The sequence below is a fragment of the Fringilla coelebs genome (assembly GCF_963513975.1).
Source record: "Fringilla coelebs genome assembly, chromosome: 3".
NCBI lineage: Eukaryota > Metazoa > Chordata > Aves > Passeriformes > Fringillidae > Fringilla > Fringilla coelebs.
Window position 1 is genome coordinate 109,017,996 of NC_140030.1, and position 27,872 is coordinate 109,045,867.

Genomic DNA, 27,872 nt, shown 5'->3' on the forward strand with positions numbered 1-27,872 from the left:
CGGAGCGCACTTCAGAAGGAACAGATCCTTTGGTCAGCAGATGTTACACAGACACAAGTAAAAGTGGTTAAGGTGAGGCAGCCAGACCCAGTTCCATGCCAGGATCTCAAGCCCTTCCTTCAGGTTACTTTGGATTCCTCAGGAAATGATGAAACTGAATTTAGCTGAAGCACAGTGCCTCTGTGTCCTGTCTGATTACAGCCAAAAAGGCAACTGGTTACATTCTGGGAGTTGCATAGGCAGGAAGCTGTGTAACGGAGGGTAGAACACAGCTGTTGCTTTGCCAAACCTGATACAACTCTGAACACAAGTACAATGAAAGTACAATGGGAAGGGGGACCTGCTGAAGTGTCCCATGGGATGAGGCAGGAGGAAGAAGCATCCTGTTACCAGGGCAGGCTGAGCTGGGTGGGGGGGGAACTGCAGCTCCAGAGCTGGTGCAGAGTAGAAAAGCAGCACAAGGGTTTCCCTCTCAAAGCAGGGGATCCTGACCAGCCCTGCCGCGCTCCGAGGGAAGCTGCCCGCCCCCTCATTATTATTCCAAGCATTACTGAAAACATTACTCCAGGAACTGCTTCCCAGGGAGGACTGGCTCTCATCACCACGGCTTCAGTGGCAGAGAAGGCATGGGTTCCTCCAGCCAGGAGAGTGACAATCAACACCTGCTTCCCTTTGCTAAAAGGGAATTAACTAACGCCAGTGCAGTCATTTCAGACCTGTACTGTTGTCAAAGAGCAGAATTTGACTCTTTATATAATAACACAAAGTTCCCAGAGTGTGTGTTTCTGCACCGATTCCTAAGTGTACTGGATGACTTCTAAAGGAGCTGCTGTGGTGCAGACACGTTTACAGCAAACACATTCAGTGGCACAGGTAATACAAAGTATAAAAAGTCTCTTTTCTTCTTCCTTCACTCCCTAATCCAGTGCTCAGGTCAAACAAGGGGTATAAAGTACTCTCAAAATTAAGCCAAAAATTAATAAATCATTGGGATTTGGACCCAAAGGGGTGCTCCAGTCCTATGTCCAAGCACACCCTGAAATGTTAAGTTAGTACAAAGAGAGGATATTTTTATTGATAAACGTTATATTGTCTTAGTGTAGATGTCTGACACATTATTAAATCAATTGACAAAACATTTAAAGTAATTCATTCTGATAAAACTTTTTGATATTCCATAGACAATAGTGCTCTGAATTTTGTTTATAGTATAACACATTAAAAACACAAATACAAGTTTCTAATTTCATAGGTTACCAGCAAACAGAGAAAAATGCATGCTTTCATTTCTGTTAGATTTGTAACTTACACAGGCAAGTGGAACAGCTATGCATAGAAGACTACTCTACAGTAAGTTGTAAAACATACAGAAAGGCTGACCTTATAACACTTGTACAAGTATGACAAAACCATTGCAACTAATTTCAAAAGGTAACAAATGTTTTGTCTGTGGCTCCACCATTTTAACACTTTCAAGGTGACTTAATAGAAAGCTATTTTGAGTAGAATTATATTACTAGAAACCACTGCTTGTTTTGCTTTCTGGCTGGTTGTAAATGAACATACGTTATATTTACATTTAACTACATTTTCTTCCTTATGATTAGAAGCATCACAGAATTGCCCAGAGATAAGGGACCTAGACAGTGTCATTTGATCCCCAATCAAACAGAAAGTGCTCCTATCAGTCACTTTTATTGCTGTGCTTCCTGCAGCTTGGATGCTGTGACTGTATCACGAAGCAGAGACCTCACCACACCCAGCCCACAATTCAGAGACTAGTACACTCTCAAGCCCTCTGTTTTAGAAAATGCCACAGCAGGGAGCAAGTTCAGCAGCCTAAGACTTCAGCAACAAACTTCAGTACAAACCCAAATTTTCCATTATAGCTCTGTGAAATTATCAGATCTTGAACAGCTGACTGCTGGGCCCTGAAATTATTTAAACACCACCCTCCCCCCAGCCCAGGACGAAGTGCTGACCCCAGGGCTGTCCCCACATGCCGTGGTGATGCCAGGCTGACTGTGGCTTGGCACCCATGCACACACATCAGTTTGGGTTTGGCTTGGAAAAAACACTGGAAGGGGCTAAAAGTTGCACAGCGTAGTAGAGGATTAACAGGTCTGTCTGCTCACCTTTTTGTTCTCTGGAATCCTGATTTACCTGAGTCTCAACTCCCAGTCCAGGCCTGTGCTGGAGCGCTCGGCAGAAGTGCCCCTTCTGCTGCCAGTCACACACCCAGGAGAAGTGGCACTCCTACCCACCCACACGTCCCACTGGCTGAAGATCTGATGAATGCACCAGCAAGAGGAACACCCAAACCATTGCCAGACCTTGCCAGGAGGCTTCATATTGCATAGGACTTCAACAGACAGAAAAAAAATTTTAAAAAAACCAAACAAATCCCCCAAACTGTTACAAACATCTTCCAAGTAGTGTTTCAGTCTTGAAAGCAAAGACTGGATGCAAGAATGAAGGAAACATTCCATCACTAATCTCACACAATACTGCCTGCACAGTAGGGATTCTCAGCTTTATAAGGGGGGACAGAGAAGTCAGTCACACTGCTCCTCAAGGGAATGCTAACTAAAATTCACCCCTAGATCTTCAATGCACACCAGAGAACTCTCAGGTACACAGACTGTGACTGGCACACCCGTGCAGCCAGGGTAAGAGTCAGAGACATTGGGTTAGGCATCTCCCTTCTCCCTCAGAAAGGGACAAAGTACTTCTCACCTTTCCTGACCGAAGACAAGGGTAGCAAAGATCAAGTAGCATCCAGGAAAATCTTCGTGTAAATGTGACCCCTTTGAAACTTGCCAGTATCTGAATTGCAGATGATTTTTTGTGATGCCATACTATCTTGGCCTGCACTTGTTCTCCACTGGTGCTGCATGATTACAGATTCCCACTGTGTCCTTTGCTCCTGGCATCCATTTAAAAAAAATTACTTCAGAACGAAATTACTACACAAACATGCTTGCTTTGGCTTCTTTCAAAAACCTGTTGTGGTTCAATCTCTGTGCTTGCTCACTTCACCTATAAGCAATTTCACAAGGCAGTTCCATGATACAGAAATGATTATTATGCTCAGAGGTCCCGACTGCAGTGAGAAACATGAGAGAAAAAAAGGTTGTGTCTGAGAACCAAGGACGAAAAACTCAGCTGAGCTCTATGCTTGACAGAATATGGGAGCTCACTTAATGCAAAACTTGAACATTATTATAAACCTTCATGAAAGACTGAGGCTGCACTTTCTACAATCAGGCTTTATCTTTTTTTTCCTTCCCTGATCTAAAATTGCCCCATGTCTTTAAAAGATGGCAAAATAAAGTCCCCCCCAATACATTACCTGTAAGAGGACTCCACTGTTGCTGTTGTGTTCTCCCCCAGGAAGCCCTACTGTATCCCCACTGATAGTGATGATGTGACAGATTCCTCTACACTGGAGATCAGCTGACCCCCCTGAAACCAAACCAACGTGGTGCAAATAGGGGAGAGTTGTGTTTGTGAGTGCTGGGACCATTTCTACTGCAGGATTTCAAGGTGGGAGGTCCTTGCCTGCTGTAAATGGGAACAGGCCTGTCATAAAGCTGAGACAAGAAATGCCAGCTTCCCCCAAGCATCAGCTGGCACATGACACCTGATTTAGGGGGATCTTCACATTTAACTAGGGCCAATCACTGTTGAAAAAGAATTGGGGAAAACATGTCAAAGGAAGATTAATTTCTGAATGAGAAAGGGGGAACAAAAAAACCTCTTAAAAATAAAGGAGTCTACTCATGGGTAACTTGTGAAATGTGGATTTTGGTTATTGCAAATGGTACCTCGTGACAGTGATATTACAAGTATTGAAAGTGCAAGGAGTATTTACTATTTACATATTTCTACTCTTACAGATCACCTGCAGAAGCATCTTTGGATCTCTCAGCATTTCTCAGCTTCTCTACTAATAAAAGTTACAAGAACCATTTGAGAAGGTCTCACCTCTTTTTGTGGCCACTTAAAAGGAGAGAACAATGCTTTAAAAAGCTTAGTCTGCTTGGCCCCTGATCCAGGGAAACCTGGCATTAGCTTTAGGAGGGGACCAAAATTAGGTTCCTAAATCTTCTGCCAGCATGGGAAAATGGTTTTTTTTGAACCAGGGGCTCAGCACTCCGTTTGATAAATAAATAAATAAATGCACAAAGTACTGCAGTGCAGAACTTTCTGACCTCCTCAATGTCTCACACATGCTTTTTTATTTTTCCCCCGAAGCTGACTTTATATTCAGCAATAGAACTGGAATTTAAAATGACTAACAATAATTAGAGATATTACTCAATGTACACAGATGTATTACACAGATGCATGGCAACTGCTATGCATCACATAACCATTCACAATACTTTGCTAAAACAAATAAAAACTTTGCTTGAGTTTATAAATAGGCATGTGTAAGACTGTCTTAAATACTCATACACCTATAGCATCTTAGCACTTGCCATGGTAAGAATTTATTCCTATGCAGAAACAGCTGGTTACCACAGGGCTTCAATTTAACAACAGTTAACACATATACTTTACTAGGTCATGTGTATATATATGTATAAATATTGTATTTTGCTTGAATACAAACCTATCTTCATACATTTTAAAAAAACATTAAAAACCTGACAATGAATTATATAAATTTGTGACCAAGTCCCTCAGTAAAACTCCCATAGTATAATCTGGTTTCACAAAGTGTAAAAGGCTCGGGTCAGATCTAAAATCCCTTAATTAGATCAATCATATTTATTGTATAATGCATGTCTTTGCAGAGGGTGCAAAATTCCCTTAAGGGAGTCTCTGAAAAAACATGAGATGTGTTCCCATGTCCTGTGCAGTGCCTGATTATCCCAGTGGCACTTTCCAGGCAGGCAGTTTGTGCTGTTTGGAGTCAGGTGCTCGGAGGCTGGTGTGCCAAACAAGGATCTCCTTGCATTTTCTCCCTTCAGTTTACTGGATCAAAACCTGCACGCTACTTGTGCTAGCCAGTGCATTAATTCTGTGTTACAGAAAGCAGCACGTAGGCCAGAGGGATTCAGCTTATGAGAGAGTGGAAGCAAAATTCTGAATCCTGGCAACACATGGAGCAAGATAAAATAAGGAAGCAAAGTGGGTGGCTGCTCGGTGTACAGGGGTATCTGCCCCTGGGAGAGATTTCATGGATCATCCCAATATTTATACAGGCTCCATCCAAAGTCCTCCTGTGACACAGCATCTGCCACTCACCATCCTCCTCTGCACACGTAAAATGAACGGAGCCCTTGTTCCCTCCCCTTCTCCAGCATTTATCAGCCAAAAGCAACCCTGACCAGAGGTAAGGAAAGACTTGGTCCTCAGGAAAACACACGCCCCTGCTCTGAAAAAGGAGCAAGTGTAATCCCAGGCTGGCAGCAGTAACCCAGAGCCAAGGGGCCTGTGCCCCTGCAGCCCTCTCCTCTCCTGACAGGACAAAACGTTCAGCAGCAGGCATTGCTGCTCCGGGAACCAAGGACTCTTTGCTTGTCAGGCACACCAATGGAAAACCTCAGTGACAAATGCTCAGCACTGGAGAGGATCTGGAACCAGCTGCAAACATCCTCACAGGGTCAGGCATACAGTGGTGTGTTTTTCCTCAGCTGGCAGTAAAAATGTTGAATCGCTGCTGTAAAATTATCACGTTGACTTTTAGCACCATTCAAATACTACCTGGCAGAGACAGATTACACTGACAAGATTTCTGTCAGGTTGTTCTGGTGTGGGGGGGCTTCAAACTTGTTCTGCAAGTCTATTAGAAAAACAGAAACCTATCTAAAAAAACACCACAATAAAGTAATTTTTTGCTACATAAATACGTTTAAAAATGTGTTGCCTAAAACAATCTGCCTTCTTTGGAAGCCCTCCTGAAATTAGGTGCTTCTACCCAAACTTTGATAACTTGGCCCAGATATCAGACTGTTTCAGGCCAGCAAATAATCGATTTCATAGCCAATTGACATCCCCAGGGCACAATGAAACAGACTGCAATTTCTTACCCTATTGCTTTCCCAGAGTAAAGTGAACTTCTCCAAAAGGCAGGGATCAAGTCCTCGCCAGAGCTCGATTCTGCAGATTCAGCCAGACAAGTGCAAGCAGTTTGGGCAGAAGTTGATGCTTTTTGGAACTGTGCTTCAGATTTGAGGCCACAACGTGGTAACAGAGTATTCATGTAAATTCCCTTAAAGGTGCTTGGTCTTACTAATCAATAGTAATTTATCTATTCAGGTAAGAAAATAAAAAGGTCACTCACCCCAAAAAACACAGTGTCCCCATCCCTTCCAGGACTCACTGCTACAAACACATCACTGACCCTACAGCAATCACAGGGGTTCTGCCCCTGATTTCACAAAGGTCAGAGTTCACTCATGTCCCTGAATACTGAAAACTCTTCCTGAAACTAAGCCTTGCATTCTGCTTGGTGCATCCATTCAGCACACTCAGACTCTGCAGCTCCTTAAATCTGAAGTAGCTGAGGTCTTTCAAATATTCAAACTTCCACTGCTTTCCTTAAAAACCATGGCTTTAAACTAATTCAGTTAAAAGTTGTACCAATCTAAAAGGGAAATTTTAACCAGGATTTAAGTCTCTTTCAGACTAACTTGCAGTGGCTGCTGATCAAGCAAAACTTTGAAAGTACAAGGCAGAATTAAATTCAGGTAAGCATGGTCCACTGAGAACTGATTTTTAAAATATATTTTTAAACAAGTTTAAAGTTCCAGTGGTGTAACTTTGAAAGCGACAAACCTCACACTATTGCATCTCTGTGAACTTTAATTGAAAAGTTTAGGGTTTCAAAAAAATCTTAATATAAGAAATATTTGTCAGTCAGCAGAAAGCTATGGTTTTCTAAAAAGGTATTCAACAATACTGAATGTACATTTTATCTCTCAAGTATCAATTGGAAAAGACAAAAATCCCTGTTCTGACAGCAGGGTATTAAAAGTTACCTTCAGGTTACTCCACCTGCTTTGAACATTGTTTTTTTTCTAAAACATGACTGCCATTCTACCCGATTTATTTGTCAAGAAAATAACCCAGTCCTGCACCTCATTCTCCAGGAGTACACCACCGTCACAAATCCAAAGCTAATAAATTGATTTCAGTGACACAGCTGAGGACAGAGATCTGGAAACTAAGCATGCAAGCGGTATCACAGCAAAACCAACCAATTATGCAAATGAAAATTTCCCATGCACATATTTCATATTGGTGTTCCTATCACAGAAAAAGTCTATTAAAAAGCACAGCACACGCAAAACAAAAATAAAAAAAAAAAGGGTGGGGGGGGGCTGGGGGGAAGGCAAGTAAATAGTTCACCTTTGGTAGGAACAAAAGCAGTTTTCCCAGCATGTCTTAAGACCATCTCTTATCATACCCTCTCCTGTCATTCTGCTTTTGAACCACTGTCAAAGGAAGGCCATCCATGTCAAGCAGATCTGAAGCCAGCCAAGGGTCGCATATTTAAGTCAAAGTAAGAACTGCAGTGAAGCCTCTCCACGGAGAAAAAGGCTCTTTAATCTCCCTTTGAAATACTCACTGAAGATCTGAAATTGCTAGGATGGAAACAAAAACAGTTGCCTGGTCCAAGAACCAGAGCAGCCTCGGACACAAAGGTGACCCTTGCCTTCAGAAGATGAAAACTGCAAATGAATCACAGTCATGCTAAAAATACCCAACACAACCCAGCTTCCCTGGTGGCTCCCTGCAGCCCCCCACCCCTGAGCCCCTCAGCTCCCTCTTTCCAACCCCAGTGGCTGTGCTGGCTCCTGAGGCTCTGCATCCAGTGATGGCTCACGGCCACGGGCAAAGCAGAGCCTCCTATGGGGACACTGCAGCCAAGCACTGGCTTCCTCCAGAGCCTGACATAAGGAAGGGAGAACACCCCTGGGAGGAGAGAAATCCTGGGAGACTCAGTCCTCTGCAAGGCCCAGTAAAGCTCTGAGTATGCCCTGCATCAGAAGAGAACTGTCCATGCCACATTTGGAGACAGCGTACAGGAAGGGTGCCAGAAACTGACGGTCTTTTTTTTTTTTTGCTCTTCTACACAGGCCATGACTTATGCTAACAAGAATGAGTGGTGTTCTCTGTCCTGGCACACTCAGTTGGTCTGCTCTGTTCCAAACCAGGCCTGGACCTGACGATTTTGCTGCAAATCGTCAGCACATCTGGCAGAAAGCATCGCTTTAGGATGTGTTTATCGAGCCATCTACGGCACAGGTAATGGCAGTTCAAGGTACCTTTTGCTTCTGCTTAGAACAAGCTGCTTGCAGAACATTCTGGCAACACACACAAGTATCAAAGCAAGGTATTTCAGGTTTTACACACAACACAAAACTACAATTACTACAGTATTTAACGCACACCAGTAGGAAAAGTTCCTAAGAAATACGTGTGTAGTTTTTGTGCCAAGGGATAGGTTAATGGCTATTTCGCAGAAATAGATCCAACTGGCTCCATTGGAGCAGCAGTATAAATATTCAAAATAGAAGAAATAATAGGCCCTGATATGAAACTTCTTTTATTCCTTCCCCTTATCAGCAAGGACACACTCTGCTTAGGAGCAACTGCATCTCGCTATGAAGTGAAGCTGCGTGCTTGTGGGGTGGCTTTAGTGACACGTGCCACATTGTTGCAAGCATCATTTGACTTATAGAAGTATTTTAGGCATTTTAGTGGTCGCTATTATTATTATTCATCTCATTAACAACAACAACAACAAAAGAAACAAGAACCCAACAACAGGAAGGTACAGTGGGCTTCCTAACACAAGAGGATGTCCCGTGGGCACAGCTATGAGAAGGCTGCTCAAACCTCAGCTGCAGAGCTCAACAAGCAGCAACAGAATTGTTTTCCAGGATGAAAACTGGCGATGCAGGCATGTCACCCACTCTCTCTGCTGTCTGTCCCTGGACCCTTTCTTCTTCTTCTTGCCAGGGATCCACCTGCACACGTTGTTCCCCAAGCGAGGCCAGTGGGACATGGCATTTTCCACAGGACTGCACTGCCACGCACAGTGCAAGAGCTGCCAGTGCCTCCACGTGTTTGGTGCAACAAAGAAAGAAAACCAGCTGCTGAGCTGAAGGGAAACCACAGGGTGTAAATATTTTCATTTACAACATTTTGCCCAAAGAAAATCAGATCCAAAAAAAATCAATTCCAAAAGTGCAAATGAAAAAAAAGAAAAGGCTTTTCACCTGTGAACACAACATGGCTCTCTTCTTTTTCTTTTAAACTGGAGCGCTTTCTTTTCCTGCTTTAGTTTAGGGTTTGGTATTTCGGGTTTTTTCCTTTCTCTCTGTTATGTAGGGTTTGCTGTACCTTTACTATTATTTGCCACTGTTTGTACCATAGACAAAAACATTCAGCTAGCTGGTAGTCTCTTAATACATTTCATAGCAGAACATATACAAGAGGATCAGAAGTGATCAGTGCTTAAAGTAAATACAAGAGCCGCAGTGGCAAGAACGCACAGTATCAATACATACAAATGAAGCAGTGATGGTGTTTCCCAGGGTGGAATCTGCCTGAATATTAATACAGAATTATACAAAATCTAGCAGGGATATCGGAACAATGAACAGCTAAACTTTCACAATAACTTAAGATCTGTGAGTGAGTCTGCATTGACGATATTCCACGTTTTAAAATGTGCCATCTGTCTGTGTCTTCCTCCCTCCCAAAAGGAGAGGTGATGAATCCACATGATCTGTTATCAGATAAGTTCAACTGCTTAAGATGAAAAATATCTGGCCAGGTCCAGTGTATTCTTTAAAGAATGGCAAATTATGACTTCAATAACTATGTCTGTGCAAAATATGCCTCTTTCCTCTTAGAGAAACCAGTGTCTGTAACTCATTCAGAAAAGTTTTCACATGTTATGTCCTTCTCAGAACGAATAAGACATGAACTATTGAGTCCCCCCCCAAAACAAGAAATCTGATGAAGCAGAGAAAGTTCTGACCTTCCATTTCCATGCGCAGACCATTAAAAACCAGGACACCTCCTTGGTAGCCCTTCTGGGCTAGAGATCAAACTATTGCTTGGAAATAACAAACACCCTAGTAATAAAACTCCAACATTCATAGTAAAATGGTAGCAGTGTTTACCCTTTGAATCCACATTTAGCTTGCATTCTTTAACAAACCAGTACAAGGTCAATTATTTATAGTAAAAAGTCATCAGTTTTTTCCTTGACAATCTTCTTTTATCCATTCTTATGCTGAGTACCTTGAATTGCATTTCCATTTTACACTGCCCTGTGGCCTTTGGATTGTTACAGGAGACCCAGCACTCAGGAGGAGAAGATGCAAGAGAGGACGTTGATCTCTGGCAAGTAAAAAAAAAAGACAAAAGCAACACCCCCACCCCCAAACAAACAAAAAAAACCTGCAAACCCGAAACTAAAAGCTAAAAACAAACAAAAACAAAAAACACTCCCCACAACCAAAAAAAAAAATTCCCACGATTCTCCTTGAAAGTCAACCTCCATATGACGTACCCTCTCCTGCATTGTAGCAATAGTCTTAAGTCATAAATTAATTAGTCTTCCATCAAATAACTTAAAAAAAGAAGGAATTGTAGCAGACCAGTTTTGACTGGCTTAACGCCAGTTAGCAGCCAGTTCATCTTGAGTCTCAGTCACACTGTTCAAAAACTGAGCAAGGAAATCACATGGATGTTGAGAAAAAGCTCTTCACATCGATGAAGGATTGTTCCAGGCTGTGGGGGCCAGGGAGAGGGCAAACCTAGACGGGGCCACGGGTCCTATGAACAGTGAACAGGATATAGGTCACGACTTGGAGGTGCACTGCATCCAGGAAATGCCAGCCGTGGCTTGTATTGCACAGGTAAAAAGGAAGCTCCTCCCGACAGTCTGCCACCTGGGTTAGTGATCTCTGCACATTGGCAAGTTCACAAAAGTGAAAACATTGAATTCTGTCATGATGGAGAAACACAGGAAGATGCCGTAAAGGGAAAGGCACACACACCCTAGCTTCTTATCCAGTTTCCATTTGTTCATGTGGACACCAAAAACCTACAATAAACACAGAGTAAGCCACCACAGCAGGAACATTTTGAACAAAGTGGTAAATCCCCTCCTCAGCTACAGGAGCCAAAAGAGGGCTGTCCCCTTACTGATGATGATTAGTTGGAAGCAATCACAAATTGCACCAAGTGAGCTGAAAACCACAGCTCAGGTAAATCAGAGCAGCAGTCACAAAAGCCACCCTGACTTGCATCACCTCACCTTAGGTTTCTGCAGTGTATTTAATTTTGGCAGGAACAATCCCACTGAATTCAATCAGAAATGGATTTAAAGGCCAGGTTCCTTTTTTTTTTTTAACTCAAAATGGTTTATGTGCTCCTCTGCATCTCAATCTAGAGCCACACGGTCTAAGACTGCTTGACTTTGGATAGTTTGCTCCCACCAAAAATTAATGTCTTGTGTATGTGGGAATTGTGTTGGTGTGCATTGCACAGGACACCTCTCCCATCTCAAGATTTGAAGATGTCACATCATTCCTCTTCTATCAATTCTGGGTAAGGTCAGGGAACACCAAGTACTGATTTCAAGAGAAACACTGTCAGGCACTGTTTTTTCTGGACTATTCTGTATTTCAGAAGGATCCTAGAGAGGGCCAAGCAACCTGCTCAGCATTTTGTCTGCTTGTCTCACAGGAGAGAATAAGTCTCATCAAGGGACCTGCTTCAGCTCTAGCATAGAAATTCCTAATGATTACTAATGGCTCTCCCAGGCTCCTCCCATGGAAAACACACAGGCAGGAGTGTCACCCTGTGGGAGTGACAGCTCCTCCAAAGAGCCAAATCAAGGCCTTGGGAAGCTTTTCAAGCAGGGAGCACTCTATCCCATAACAACAGACTTTGCAACCACCATTTCAGCTGGAGGTGAGAAAGGAGCAGGTGAAGAAAATGTCTATAAAAATCCCTCTTTTGGAAAAGAAGAACAAAAGACTATATACATACTGTGACAAAAACTGATGCCAGCAGGAGACCAACAGAATATATAAGTCCTCTGCTGTTTAACCGAATCTGTAAAAGAAGGAAGTTTATCAAACCATCTCACAATTTCACACAATATTCCTCTCTGCTTATGTTTCCATAATCCTAAACTGCTGAGCTGCTCAACAGTGGCTTGCAAGCTGTAAATGCCAAGTCAGACCATTACATGGCAGATAACTTTGCCTGCTCCCTATTTTGCCAAAGAAGGAGTGTTATTAGAGGAGCATCCTTAGGACCTGACAACATTTCACAGTGTTCCACTTCCACGTGAGCTTTGCCATCCCTTGTATTATTATACCATGACATTTTCTAACTCCTACATGAGTCCTGTAAGAACAAACAGGGGAAAGGAAACTTTGCATTCAGTCACCAATTAATGCTTCACAGTGGGGGAAAATAAACAAGGACACACACAAGTGCCTGATTTCTTCCCCAGTCTTACTCCTCTTGGTGAAGGGAACAAGTCAGTAATCTCAAAACCAGAGCTTCAGGTGCTGAAAAATTGTCAGTATTAATGCATCATGGCACACTAACATAGGCTGGACATGATTTAGCACTGAGGCAGATCAGACAAGGAGACAACTTCCTGCCTGCAGGGCTGTGTAGCAGGCACATCCCAGGCTCTGGTGCAAGCTGTCTTCATGGCAGAGCCCCAGTTACAGTCACTGTCCAAGAGAAGAACTGAGATGCAGGTCCACACAGCTGGGAAGCCATTAAACTGCCACTTTTAGAGGCTTTGAGCCTAACCTAAGGAAGTCACCTGCATCTTTAAGGCCCAAATACTTTTTAAAATGTGATTTTTTTGAGACATAAAACCTAATGTTACAAAGAAAGGCTACAGGGAGTAAAGCCATCTCTCCAATCCCATTCCTCAGCTAGGATCACACTTCTCCTTGGTTTCCCATCCCTCTCTTGGGGAACTTAATGATTATCCTTTTGGCCATTTTTATATGACCTCAAACAGCATCGCCTGCAGCATCATCAGGGCAGCACTCAGTGGAGTCTCTCAAGGCCCTTCTCCAGGAGCTACTATGTGGAGGGCACACCCTTGTAGGAAAGGTTGGCTTCTCAGTGCTCCCATCCTTCCAGTTAGGTTGTAAAGAATCCCATTTGCAAGTGAAGTGGGGGTTGCTAATGTGTCAAGCAGCACTACAATTTTAAGATTGCAGGAATACAGATACCCTTGCATCATTTTGCACCACAGCCAGGAAATCCTTTTCACCCCACTATTGCTCCTAAATGCAGAGTAATGATTTAGGTTCACTCCCCAGGGACCACTGAGGGGAGAGTCTGACCTGAAGAGTCAGAAAGGATGATCAGTCCTGACATTTGGGAACCCTCACCTGCCCTGCTCTCTGCACACCCAGGATCCTCTGAGCCAATCCGTGCTGCCTGAGCTGTGCTGCTCCCTTTACACATGCTAAAATACCAGCTCACGCAAATGGCACACTTCCCTTCCCTACTGATTGTTGACACCATAAAAAAGGCTACAACCATGATGATCACTTTGTCTGAAAGGTACTGAGGATTTCTTTAGGATGAATGTGCTGTAAGGGACAGCAGGACCATTACATCCCTATGGCCATTACATCTTAAATACACTATTCTCATCAGACTGCTCAAACAAATGAGGATTTGGATTGCTTCAGGGCATGAACACTGATTTTGGGACTGTCTGCATAACTGAAGATGAAAAATGTCATGATCCCACTGCTAATGTAAACTTCAGAGATGGACCAGCCCACTTGGCTTCAGTCATTCCTGTGCATCCACTCCTCTCTTGCTTCCACCCATCAGAATGGCCCACATGTAACAGTTAACCTGCATTTCCATTATTATAACGTTCAAAAAAGCCCTACACAAACTCTGTGTACTGAAACTAAAATACACATTTAAAGCTGCCTTCCCTGCTATATCCCAAATGAACAGCAGCTGGCTAGGAAAGAGATAATATTTTACAATAAATTCCTCTCTGGATTTTGGTCAGGAATTTTGTTTGACTAGTGCAAATATTTTTAAAAACTGTTAGTATAAAATGTATCAATTGGAAAGGGTTCTACAGGAAAAGGAAGCAAATGAAGAAGATGGAATTGTTTTACCATGGAAAATGTCCGAATTTAACCTAAAGTACAAAAATTTAACCTTAACACTGCTTCTCAGTCACAACTTCATGCTCCATAAAACCAGCAGAGCATTCCAAAGGCCTCTGTGTCTAATTTGCTGAGGACAGTGCTTCAAAAATGAGATGTTTGGAACTGCTTTCTTCAGACTATCTGCAAGGCTCTTCCTTGCAGGTCATTTAGGGGAGTAAAAGATGCCATTAGGGATAACTCAAAAGCAGAAAATGTTTGCTAATTCTTTACAGCAGCTTTACCAGTGTAAGAGCCACACACATCATGCTGTTCCTGTGTGGGCCAAGCAAATGTGGCAACCCCTTCTGCAGTGTGAGCACCAAGCTCCCCTCACAGGAGCAGGCTTACATCAATGTCCACTTGTTCCAGCTGTCCTCCTGCTATTTCCTACTTGCTTCTCAATCATTTTATAGCCCTTTTCACATGTGGTTCTGTCCTTTTCTATCCCTTTTCTACCTGCTCCATGGCAGGGAGGTGCCATGCATACATCACCTCCTAAGCCTCAGTAGAAGCATCTGGAATTCTTCACACTTTGAGCTCACCAGGAATATTTTTTTACTCCAACAGTTGCACTTTTTCTTCCAGAAATTCCAGCTGTAATGTGTATCTAATTCAGCCAAATGAGCTTTCTGACAAACCCTTTCTTTTCCTGAATTTGACTCTGGACTACCCGCTGCTGTTTCACAAATTTCCCATGAGTCTACAGCTCTGGAAATGCAGATTTAACTGATTCCACTCCTGTGGTAATCACCAGCCTACCCCCTTTCTTATCATGACTTTTAATTAAGAGGACAGAAGCCCCAAAGATCCTGAAATTTGAAATAAAAGCTTAAGAAAAATGTGTCCTTGATTTGTCAATTTAGGGCAGAAATAGTCAAGCAGCCCTCTCATGAGACAAGTGGCATTTCCTGTAAGAGGCAATAGAATACATTTCCTTGGGATATGTGAAAATGTGCAAGTTCAGGGAAAACAAGGGCAGCAAAACATTCAAAACTCACAGTAAGGGAGGAGAAAATTTCAGGTTTTGGCAAAGACTGGAAAATGAGTCTCAGCTGGAGTGCTTTTAATTGTATAAGGAGAAGTCCAGTCCCCTGTTCATTTAAGAATAGGAAATGCCTCTTCCCCAAGAGAAAACAGACTGCAGAAGAGGCACTCCCTCATACTTCAAGGAGGAAAAATCAATATTCCCAAACTCCCCTTTGGGGACTGGCTTGTGTGTAGGGGCTGAAGCAAGGCAGAAGAATGCTGTTCTGGCTGATCATGCACAGAAGGTTTGCACATTCACAGCCTCCTCTGTCAGAGTTTGAGGGGGGGGGGGGGGGGGGGGGGGGGCACCTCCCTGCTGCTTGTGCAGCAAATGCAAAGAGGCTGCCACCAGCTCCAGCCATTCCCATGCTGCTGTGGTAACCAAGGCTGAAGCCAAACAGCAGAGGAAAAACAATGGATATAAAAGTTATTCTATTCTTAAGTTCTTTTCTGGCAGCTGCTTAAGGGAAAACAAGGAGCTATTGCCAAAACCCACACTGGTTTTGCTTCAGGGCCTTAATATGACAGAAATTACCCCAACAAGGAATTTCAGAAGGGCTATGCTTTGTTTCCAATCCCTCAGCTGAAAAAACTGTAGGTCTTCTGTATGTCTGGGTATCCTTCTCCTTCAGTGTCTCTGACTAGCAGTGGAAATTCAGTCTAAATCCTACATTCCTGAAGTCTTGCCATGAGACAGCAGTCTAAGAAAACTGGAACTTCAAACACTGATGCATTGCTGCACGTTTAAATGGAATTTCCTTCTTAAACCTGCTTTTAGACTCCTAATTAAGTGTCCCTGCTTTGCACCATATCACAAAATTCATTTTGCAGAGGGTACACACCTGGAGTGCTGCACATGGCCCCTCAGAGTATCATGCAGGAGGTGCAGGAGCTATAGCTGGAGAGAACTTCTGCAATGATAGGAGGATTGGCAGGGACACTTTTGCTCTATTCCAGCATAATCATCCCAAAAATCTCTCTGCCACAAAGCCAGGGAGCCAGCTTTGTCCTAACAAAGACTGCCTTGGAATTTAACCAGTGAAAATCAACTGGTCAGCGAGGAGCAAAACCAGTGAGGCTTCTCATCTCCATCTGTGCTTTGCAAGCATTTGCTTCCCTCTGGATCCTCTGATGCCTAAATATGATTGCATTATTCCTGCTGCTTGTTTGCATGGAAGGAATATCAGGTCTCTCACACTTCTGATGTACTGTCAAATTTTGCTGAAACTGCCTGAAGTTACCAGGCAAAGGAGCAAATTGGACTGACATGATTATACTCCCAAATGCTGATGTGATCAAATCAACCTGGCTCTTTATCCTTGGGCTAAAATCCCTGTTCTCTGAAATACTGCTGGATGATGTCTGGTTTACATGCAAAAAAAAAAATATTCCAGAGGAAAGCAACTGGCTGGAAGATGAGGAGCAAACATCCTTCCACTCTGCATATGCCAGGTGCACTGGGGAAGGATGCTTACTGGATTACAGAGTCAGCAACACATCCAAGACTCAGTGCTGGAAGAGAGGAGAGGGTGAATATATCAAAGGACTCTCAAGGTCCAGAGGGATGCTGCTTTTCCTCCAAAAGCCCTGCTGGCCTGCCAGATTAGCTGTGTACATGACAGAAGGCAAGAGCTGCTGCAAGAGGGTGGCCAAGTGAGGAGTGGAGGTGGAAGCTCCAGTGGGAAGCAGAGGAAGGCAGAGTTAGTACCTGGACATTGAGTGTTCAGAAACAAGGACCCTTGAAACAATGAACATATGGTTGGGTTAAAGACTGGGCATTGTAAAAACAGAAGGGATCTGACGTGGAAAGTTTAATCCTGAATAGATCTGCCTTTACATGGAAAAAGGGTCAGTGGATTGGTCCAAGCCAGGAATTCTGGAACTGACACTTGAGCTGAAGGCAAAGGGTGAGCAGTTGCAGTGTAACCACATCCTAGGGGAAGATGTTTCATTTAAAGCAGGAACACGGAAGGAAAACCTCCTTCTCCAGACCAGACAGATGCTTCCAAGATATAGCCTGAGAATCATAAGATGGTTTTCCTCTCCCTTCCTGTAATAAGGAAGGCAGAATAAAATAAATACTAAGCTGAAGCATAAACTGACAATGGGGCTGGGGAAGCAGCAGTCAGAAGAGAGGCACTCAATCAAAATGTGATTTAGCAACCCAGCACCAGGAGGTGTCTCCAGGGATTCACAGCTTATTTCCAGTTCTGACATTCACCTACTGTGACTCCAGCAAGCCCATTTGTCTCTCTGACAGGTCCCCCTCTTGCTCTTTTCCTGACTCATTCTGTAAGATCACAAAGCTGCCTTTTCCCCACTCAGACACTATCCCACGGAGTAAGCTTGTTTAAACATGTCCCAGTTCCATGTGAAGCCAGTTACAAAGACTGCTTTGAGGAGTTCCCCTGTTGGAGGAGATACTACAGAGACACGTTTGGGTCCTGCCAAACCCCACAGCAGCAGTACTAAATCCTGTACTATTAGCCCAGAAATCACCTAGTACTTTTGACTCCCGCTGATGTTCAGTGGACAACCAGGCTGGCCTGAGCCCACAAACTCCAGCGCAGTTAGCAGGGCCTGCTCAGGCAAGCAGCCCAAGGCTCAGCCTGACAGACCTCAGGAACTGGAGCTCCACATCTGCTGCTCCCTCTGACCTGGGTGCCAGGGACAATGCCACACTCCTGGAATAACAACCAGCATCGTGGAGCTCTAGGCACTGTCACTGAGGTACACCTGACCCAGCTAATGCCAGCCTTTGCTAGCAATGTAGTAATACTTCAAAAATTAATTACTAATTAGAGGGTGGGGAAAGGGGGCTTGCTTTGTTTTAAAGTCCAACTACCCAAGAATTTGGTGAGAAATCCAGGAACAGCAAGTGAAAACCGAGGAAACTCTCCCTTGCTAATTGTGGGGCAGTTTCCAAGACTGCCTTTTCTAACCATGTGATCACACTGTACAATGGACATCTTGGGTATGCAAAACAGTAGTGATACTGTTATGCCTCCCTGAAAGCTGGCTGCTTCTGTTCAGCCACTTGTTTTCATCCTTTTCCACAAAAATATAGATGAGCTACAGATAAATTGCTCATTAAAGCAAGGGATTTTATTCCTACAGCACTGCTTCCTTGTGGCACCCCTATATCCAAGAAGAGGGAAGATGTGAGGAGCTCAAGGCTGGTCAGCCTGACCTTGATCCCTGGGAAGATGACAGAGCACATGATCATGGGAACCACTTCTAAATACACAAAGGACAGACATGTTAATTTATGGAGGGGAAATCCCACTGACCCTGCCTGACAGCCTTGCAGGATGAGGGGGGCTAGCTGGGGGAGGGGAGCACAACAGACATTTGTTTATGTTGACTTTAGCAGGGCTTCTGGCATTATCTCAAACATCCTCAGAGACAAATAGAGGAAGAACAGCCTAGAAAAGTGGCCAGTGGAACGGCCTGATAAGCAGCCAAAGCACTGTGCTCCAAGCCCAGCTGGGGTAAGTCACTAGGGCCTTACCCCCAGGACTGCTTTTTTAATGAACTGGATGATGGGGAGAGAGCAGGCTCAGCAAGTTCACATCCCATACAAAACCAAGGAAGGTGGCTCATGCTCTGGAGGACTGTGCTGCCATACAGAGGGAGCTGGACAGGCTGGAAAAATGTGCAAGCAGCAAACTCATTAAAATCCACAGTGGGAAATGAAAAGCCCTGCACTTGGGAAGGAATAACTCCACAGATCAGCATGGGGCTGACCAGCTGGAAAGCAGCTGGGCCAAGAAAGACCTGTTGATCCTGGTGGACACCAAGCTGAAGTCAACAATGCACCCCTGGACATGGAGCATCAAGAGTGTCCTGGGCAACATCAGGAGAAGTGCTGCCAGGAGGGAGAGGAAGATGATCCTTCTCTGGTCACATCTGGAGTGCTCGGTCCAGTTCTGGGCTCCTCAATACAAGGAAGATATGGAGTTCTTGGAACAAGTCCAGTGAAGGACCACAAGGACAATTTAAGGGATGGCAGCATCTGACATACAGAGAAGCTGAAAGAGCTGTGACTGCACAGCCTAGAGAAGATTTAGGGGAATCTGAGCCACGTCCATAAATACCTGAGGGGAGAATACAGAGAAGGTGCAGCCAGACTCTTCTGAGTGATATCCATTGAAAGGACAAGAGGAACCACACAATTTCAAATATAGAAATCCCATTATAATACAAGAATGATTTTGACTGTTGAGAGTGGTTAAAAAACAAAGCAGACTGCTGAGAGTGGCTGTGCAGACTCCATCCTTGGAGGTACTCAACACCCAACAGGACAAGCTCCTAAGCATTCTGCTCTAGCTGACCCAGCTTTGAGCAGAGGGCTGGGGACTAGACAATCTCCAGAGGTACTTGTCAAGCTCAGCAGTTCTGTCATTCTCCTGCCTTTTAACTTTGCATTCACTCAGTGACTGTAACGAAAACTCTTTTCTCTGCCCTACACTGCTGTCTGAGTGGTGTCCAGGTAACAGCAATAGCCACAGTGACTTCCCTCTAAAACCCTGTGGCATCCTGCTTTTACTTCTCAAAAGGAACCTTGCTGCAACTCTGGGGCAGAGGTTGGCTCTTTTATCACTTGGGAAGTAAAGGATAAGTTCAATGGTGTTTGGTAGTTTTGTCTTAAACAGGAAAGCTCTGCAGAGTTTCCTGCTGATGGTCACACTCTGAAACATCCAATTATTTAACAGCTTCCTTCACTTTGCAGTGTGTTAACAGTTTAGTAATGCCAGAACTTTTCTTAGCAAAAGCCCTACAGATCTCATTTACATTTTATATTTCACCTGTGTGTTTATCCTCTCTGCCTTATTAAAAACAGGGTCATTCTTACCTGGAATATATTCAAGAGTATGAACATCCAGTACACTCTAGTAAACTAGCTTACTTCAGCACAGACTTCTGTCTTCAAGGAAGAAATGGAAGTACTTGTCCTCAAAAGGATGGGAAATGTCCAATGACAATTAATTTCCACTTCTCCCATATCGTAACAGAGAAAATTACTTGTTTTTTCAAATAAAATCCATAGAAGTTTGGACTTTTTTCCTAGACAGATCTGGCTTATTAAAAATAAATAAATAATAAATAAGTAGCAATGACATGAACAAATGCAGGACTTACGTATGATCCATAATTCACTGCTAGGGTCTGCAAAGCCCACGGAAGGCCTAGGCCAATTAAAATATCAAAAACATTGCTTCCAATGGAGTTGGACACGGCCATATCCCCCATACCTGCAGGAATGGAAACCACAAACACTCAGACATGTCTCAGAAAAGTCCTGCAGTTTTAATCTGAGGTCATCCAGGCAATTTCTCTCAATTAAGGCCAAGATTTGTGGAAGATGCCCCTCACTCCCTCCCTTCCCTTTGCCCTCCATCATACAAGGCCAGCAGGCTTAAAGGGGCTTAATCCACCTCCCAGGATCATCTGAGAATTCCCCTCCACTAATCCTCTGCTGCTGAGGGGACCTGCTGTGCTGGCTGTGACCTCCCAGTCCTCTGGTGACATGCTCAGGGGGACTTTTGACCCTTTACTGTGAGCATGACACATGAGCTTCTGTAGTGGATTAATTGCAAGAGGCCCTTGAATGGTCTCTTCAGCAGCTGCTTATTTCAGTGACAAGCCACTGGATTTGCTCCCCAAAGCAGTATTGGCTACTTGCTTTTCCTCTTTACACACCTGCTGCAAGGGCCACAAATAGGGGGAGCTGCTTTCTTTAAAAACAGTAATATCTTCCAGTCCTTATGACTGTGAAGAAAAGCTGGAAGGTGACCTGAAAGATTCTTATGCCATTAAATAGTTCTATACCACTGATATTCAAATTAAGAAAATTACTGTGATTATTGAGGAAGACCTGAAGTTGACAATACTGCCAAAACTTTTTCCACACTTCTGTTGAGAACCTGTTAACTGCTTTGCAATAGCAGCACAACTTATTTCCCTCTTTGTTCTTGTTTTAAATTCCAGGCTTGTGGAAAGAGCTCTCTCTATTCTCCTGTTGAGGAAACATCTGTGCTACCTGAGGAGGAGCAGAATGTCACAGGACACAGCTCCACAGCAGGATGCCATCCCTGCAATAACCCACCTTGCCTGGCCACGATAAGGCTGGCCATGCAGTCTGGCACGCTGGTTCCTGCTGCCAAGAAAGTGATGCCCATGATCACGTCTGGAATTCCCAGTGTGTATCCAATGATTGTCACCTAAGGAGAGTATGAAATAAAACTGTCAAGCTGTTTACATGAATTAAGACCTGACACCAACTTGGCCCAAATCTGCAAGATACTGTGAGACAGAGGGTATCTCTCAGTGCAAACTCACACTTCCTTTAAATAGAGGCAGCAACAGGCTTTCCTGGTATATTCATCAACTGGCAGGGGATAGCACTCACCTGCTGTGTACCCTCTCAGGTTAGTTGTTCCATACATTTCAACCACAGTTTTCCTGATACTAACCTGGAAAAGAGACTACATGGTGGCTCACTACCCTGGGTAACTGTCTCCTGATCTTGGATGAAGTCTGTAAACATTATTACATACAAATACTAGCTTGGATGAGGTTTGTAAACATTATTATATGCAAATACTAGCTAAGCAGACACAAAACCACCCTATGGCTCTAGTTCTGCAGGAATTTGAATGTCATGCTATTTTTCATGCTAAGTTCAAAGAGTTATCAATCACAACTCCATGTCTCTTGAGCTTGCTTGCTCCAAGAGAATGAAAAGTTGCTGTGGCCAGATTGTCACTCAGCACCCCTCACACTACCCTGCAGGACTAGGAGACATTCCACTGCTGCAGCTGTAATTGTTGCCCAAGGTAAAGAATCTGGATGAAATGCCAGCCCTAAATCAAGCTCAAAGGCCATGGCTACTGGCCCCTAATTTTCTTCTCTGAGTGTGGACTGGTCCAAAAGAAACAGAAGCAAACCTAAGGTTTCTCACCTGAAAATTCAGGTGGGTAGAACTTCCTATGCATTTCTCTAGACTGCCAAACCCCCTCCTGCTGCTTCTCCCAGTGGTTTCTGGGTTAGTTGGTACGTACCATCCACACCATCATGTAAGAAAAAGCTGCAATCCACAGGGTAGAAGAAGCAAAGGTGACCATGAACCATTTTTCCAAGTGGGGCTTGTTACAGTTGGGCACTGTGAAGTACAGGACAAAACTCAAGGGCCATGTGAAAACCCACTTCAACATTTCTATCTTGCCAGCTGCCAAACAACAAAACAAAGGGAAACAATCACATTTCAGAATGCTATTATTTTGTTAGCATGTGCAAATAAAATGCCAGGGACACCTCAGCCTGTTATGCCAACATGCCATTCCTTGTTCAGAGATAATGATGATGTGATGGCAGACAGGAAGGCAGAGACAGGCACAGGAGTATGAAGGGGCTCCCTGAGAGTTTAAGTAACCACATGTGCTCCCTAGTCAAGTTCTTCCAAACCCACAAAAAATGCAAGTCCAAAAAAGAGATCTGATTCACCTTCAATCACCTAAAGGGAGGGTACAGAAAAGATGGAGGCAGGCCCTTCACAAGGGAATTACAAAATTCCTTGCACAAGGGAATTACAAAAGCCAATGGACTCAACTTCCAATAAGGGAAATTCAGAACAGATGGTACACTAAATTGTGCATTTTCTCTTTTTTTCCTACTGGAGTGTGTGTGGGGGGATGGGGGGAGCAGTCAAACATTGGAACAGGTACTCAAAGTCTGTGGGATGTCCATCTTCATAGATAATAAAACTCAACTAGACACAGGCTTGGAGGAGGACCTGCTCTGAGCAGAGGTTGGAACCAGAGATCTCCAGAGGTCCAGCCTTTCACATACTACGGAAGTCCATAGGACATCTAAACTACTCTCTTTAAGGCTTAGTTCTTTTCCTCACTCAAACTACAAAAATGCTATTTGAGTGAGACCCAAACAGGAGTTCCCAAAATTGTATCTTGCCTGCAAAAGGGCAGGACCACTCCCTACAGTGTTCTACCTCATCTGCAACACGGCCAATCTTGCCACCTATGGCAACTGTGACTCAAAGGCAGGACAGGGATACATTATGATCACCCCAGGACCAGAGCCTTGATATGGTAAGAAGCACTAGGCTAAAAGAAGATTGTCATCCTGCAGGTGCAGTGCTCAGCAGCCTGAGGCACACGTGGGTCCTCACTCTGACCTTCACTCAGGCTCCTTGTCAACAGCCCAGCTACCCTCAGCTTCCTCTACAGCGAGCAGAGATCCTTCTCTCCATGAGGTGAGCCGTGTTTTGGGGACAGAACCCAACCTGAGGAGATGGCTGCATCTCCCCTGTTACTGCAACAGCAGCACAGGGCCAACACAGGAGCTGCAGCAGATGTGTGAGTCTGCACCCTGAGAGGTTCCTGCTGCTTCCTAGTCCCCCATCTCTTTCACATGTGGTCACGAGCCTCACTGCCAAGTGAAAGCTGATGGAAGCTCTCAGAGACGCTTTCACCTCTACATCCAGCATACCCAAACAAACACCACACAACCACAGGAGCTTCTTACTGGGGAGGTCAAAAGGTGTGTAGGGCCCTTCATGGTCATCGTCGTCGTCGTCATCATCATCTTCCTCTTCCTCGTCGTTCTCGTTGTTCTCGTTATCCTCATTCTCGTTCTCGTTCCGGGCCTCGGCCGCGTCCTCGTCGCGCCGCGTGCCGTTCACGCCGCGCTCGGCAGAGTTGCTGGGGCCTGTTCCGTTCTCCACCACGTGCTTGATGGGGATTTTGATTGCTACTTCTGACTCCCCGTTGGTGTAAGTCCTGCTGTTGATCAGCCTCTGTCTCTGTAAATAAAGGCAGCCTTACTGAAAAGTATGACTTTTTTTAATTTGAGGGGTTTTTAAGCAAAAGGGAGGAACAGAGAAAGAGAGGTGTGTAGAAGTCTTTAAAAATTTATCTTTAAAAGCAAAAAGAATTATTTTCAACAGGTACAACATGATGCTTGCTGGCAGACCACCAGAAAAATCTCACATGTACAACTTTTACAAGGTCCAGTGGCTGTGGAACTGACTCCAGGAGTACACCAAGACCAGTGACACGCTAAGTGCAGTCTCAGGGTACAACCATATTGTTAAACAGATCTATGCAGAGGGCACCTCCTGTGAGCAACAGCGACATGTAACAGCTACAACAGCTACATAACAACCTCTGCTAAAATCTCCACAGGCACAGAAAGCAAGGGACATTCAGCAAAGTCAGTGTCAGAAGGATAAAATCTGAGAGAGCGCTATCAGGGATCCAGAAGAAACACTAGAGTTGCATTTCAAGCTAAACACTGCTACAGAAAAATGCAAATTCAGGAGGAGCAGGACAGGTGGGGGAGATAAAAGACACACCTCATTGATTAACATGCGGCTGGCCATGGAGAGACGTGTTTTGGGAGGGAAATGGCTGGTTATCATGATCCGGAGCCCAGCCTCGGAAAATGAAAGCTGGTGTGGGTAGGCAGAGAGCAGCTCATCAACCATGATCACTGAGGCTTTACGGTGGAAATTTCCTGCAGCCAAGGAACAAAAACAAATTGAGGCCTTCTTCCAGCAGTCTCTCCCTCTGCTCTATGTGGCTCTAAGAAGAATGAACCCATGGGTTCCGGAAGGTCTCTGTAAGAACCATTCCTTCAGCTACACCATTGAAAACAGGCCTCATCTGTCCTTAATTTCTGCCTTCTACACACTTTATATTCCTGGTTTTAAATAAATTGTCAACATAGTATGACCACTCATGCTCCTTACAGAGATCTAAATCTGCTCTGCACACTTCATCACAGGCCTGTATTGGGCACACCACTGCTTCAACAGCAGCTATCCCACCAAGGCAGCTGCTTCCAGTTGCAACCTGCACTTCTGTGAGGATACTGTCCTCATCATCCACTGCTGTGCTCCTGCAAGGTACCAATACAAATGAAAAGAACATTCCTGCACCCTGGGCTTGCAGCTCATGGCTGGGGATTGCCACCAAATCCAGCAGCACCTGCATGTGCCAGAGCAACCCACAGTATGGGAGCAAAGGGACAGGGAGACAGAGGCCGGTCCCTGGATCGTGCTTCACCTGGAGCACAGTGCCGATGCCCACTGCCTCTGGGGTTCATCCTTCCTTCACCTGGATGACACCTTGGGCTGTGACTTTTGTGCCAGGACTGGGACTTGGCAGCAGGGAAAACTGAGGCCTTATCCAACATACTTCTGCACAGGTTTATTAAAACCAGTGTTAAACACTGGCAGATGTTTTGTGGCATTACCATTTTTAACCATCACTGTTAGTCTTACAGAAGACTTTCTCCTCAGCCCTTGTGTTACTATTTTTTGCCTACTTCCATGGAATGGGGTAAATATATGAGCTCCTCCATATTAAAAAAATTAAAATGCAAACCAACAACAAAAACCAACCACACAGCTTTTCCTTGTGAGTTTTTCCACACTGGCACTTGTTGAATGGCACCTGGAAAAACTGCCAAACACAAAAATCTTTCTGTTTCAGACTTTTTGGTCCTCTGTTCAGAAATGGTTTCAGAAAAGGCCTCAGAAGTCTGAAACCCCCAGGCACCCCATTGCAACAGGTATGTTGGTGGCCCTGTACCCCTGGCTGGGACACAAAGCAGCACCATTTGCCTCTCCAGGCCTCTCGTGGCCCAGTCCCCAGGAAATACAGGAACAATCTGCAGAAAGATGAAGCAACCCTTTCATCTTCCTTCCTGTGCCAGTGTGAGTAACCGCAAGTGTCCAAATCAAAAAGTTATCAGCAGAGTATGCAAAAAACCCATTGTAGGAACATTTAAACCAAATCCCACTGGATAAAGTTGGATGTGCAAGGCCTGAGTTTGTGCTCACTGGGTTTTCCCAATCCAGCTTTCCTGGTGCAGAATTGCCAACATAGTCCTGCTGTGGAGAGCTCCAGGCAATAGGGAGCCATCCCCAAAAAAGCAGCTTCCCCAAATCAGAGAGCACAGCACTGGTGAAAGCCTTCTCTCTGCAACAGGCCTGTAACTGAGAGCTGGCAGACTTGTCTGCTGCTGCAAATAAGCCCCACTACATTTCATGCTTAACTGCTTGCTGTATACAGACTATGCCTCTCAAGCTCCATTTGCAGGAAAAGAGACCTATTTCTGGTTGGTTGGGGCTTTTTGATAGACCAGCTAAACAAAAGAGGCAGCCCATCTGTGGTCAGAGACCAGGACTGATTTTGACAAGATGGAGCTTCTTCTCAGGCTAAGCCAGTGCCTCAGAAAAATGGGATGCATTATTCGTGAGAACAGGTACATATACATCCCAAGCAGATAGTCAACAAGCATGTGCAGTGTCTTAAAGACAAAATAAATCCACTGTGAATAGAGTTTAGGACATCCTTGCAAATGCAGACATTGAACAACTGCTGCTGAGCTATGGGATGGGGAATTTTTTTTTAAGCTGAAGAAATACAACCATTTTTATACATGATCATGTCTAAAGTCAAACTGGAACAGATTTCAGCCAAAGTGAAATACTCTTAAAGACTACTTGCATGGAAAAGTTGTGCATGGTAAAGCCAGCATGAGTAGTAAGAGCACAGTACCCAGACCCACACAGAGTCCCCACCCTTCCTTCACTAGGGATAAGTGTACACTGGTCTAAGCAGGGCCTTTTTTCTTGCCCAGTTGATGTCCCTTGGGAGTGGAGTTAAATTTAACTGCACATGCTGTAAATGGGCAACTTCAGTGCAGAGGAACAGCACCCGCAGGAGGAATTAAAATGGCTGTAACAGGCTAGATAAGCAGCCCCTGGGCTTGAAGGAGTCCTTGCAGCCAAGCAACTTGTCCAGCAGCAAGAATCAGCCACAAGAGGCCTCAGCCACCTCCAGCGGTACAGGCTGTGGTGGCTGGGATCACCACACCATGTCCCCCATCTGGGAGAGGGGCTCCAAAAGGACCACCTGACCCCCACTATTTCGTGTCTTACAGAAGAGCAGCAGTTCCCACTGTGTGAGCAGGGAGAGAACACCCAGAATGATGCAAGTGACAGGGTAACTTACTGGAACAGTTACCTTTCTTTAGTAACACCACCGTGGCATCACAGTTGCTGTTGTCATCCATCTCTGTGTTACTTGCTAAACCATTCACCATATTTGCAGAGTTTTTTGTCTTCCTCTCAAAGAAGTGATGTATGGTTGAGTTGTACCTGCACAAACAAAACAAACTCAAGATGTACCTTTAATTCTTGACAGTCTTTTCCTAGCCTTGTATCCTGTGCAATACAGCTAAGGAAGGGAAGTAAACTCCTCTGGATTTAAGGAGGATCCCAGAGCTCCAGCTAAATTGTACATCACACAATCTCTCTAGACCTAGAAGGCTATGAAAGATAGAAGCCATGGATCTTAAATGACATGCATGTTTATGTGTTAGGTGTGATGAATATTCTGCATCATGAGTAATCTTTGCTTGCCATCACCCAAGTATATTTTTTATCACACAATCACACCTGAGTATCAGCATTAGTTTACTGGGAGGACTCAACCCAGAAACACAACACCTTATGCTAAATTCATCTCAGCTTTGGCAGGGGTGGGGAAAAAAAAAATTGCAACATTACAACTGCCTTACTGGTCAGTTAATTGTTCCAAGAGTAAAAAGCTACCCTCC

The 27,872-nt window shown here is 44.3% G+C and overlaps 1 protein-coding gene across 1 annotated transcript in view; it reads right to left on the reverse strand.

Annotated features, from left to right (window-relative positions):
• Positions 1 to 10,930: 10,930 nt before the first annotated feature.
• The window catches only part of SLC24A3 (solute carrier family 24 member 3), a gene marked incomplete at both ends in the record, with an annotated part of 99,422 nt that continues 82,480 nt past the window's right edge, over positions 10,931 to 27,872 (reverse strand). Inside the window, 8 exons of the mRNA XM_084202951.1 lie at positions 10,931 to 11,080; positions 12,031 to 12,096; positions 20,367 to 20,479; positions 21,334 to 21,448; positions 22,289 to 22,455; positions 23,769 to 24,045; positions 24,598 to 24,758; positions 27,266 to 27,411. Coding sequence (XP_084059077.1) covers positions 10,931 to 11,080; positions 12,031 to 12,096; positions 20,367 to 20,479; positions 21,334 to 21,448; positions 22,289 to 22,455; positions 23,769 to 24,045; positions 24,598 to 24,758; positions 27,266 to 27,411 — 1,195 coding nt within the window. The remainder of the gene's footprint in view (positions 11,081 to 12,030; positions 12,097 to 20,366; positions 20,480 to 21,333; positions 21,449 to 22,288; positions 22,456 to 23,768; positions 24,046 to 24,597; positions 24,759 to 27,265; positions 27,412 to 27,872) is intronic.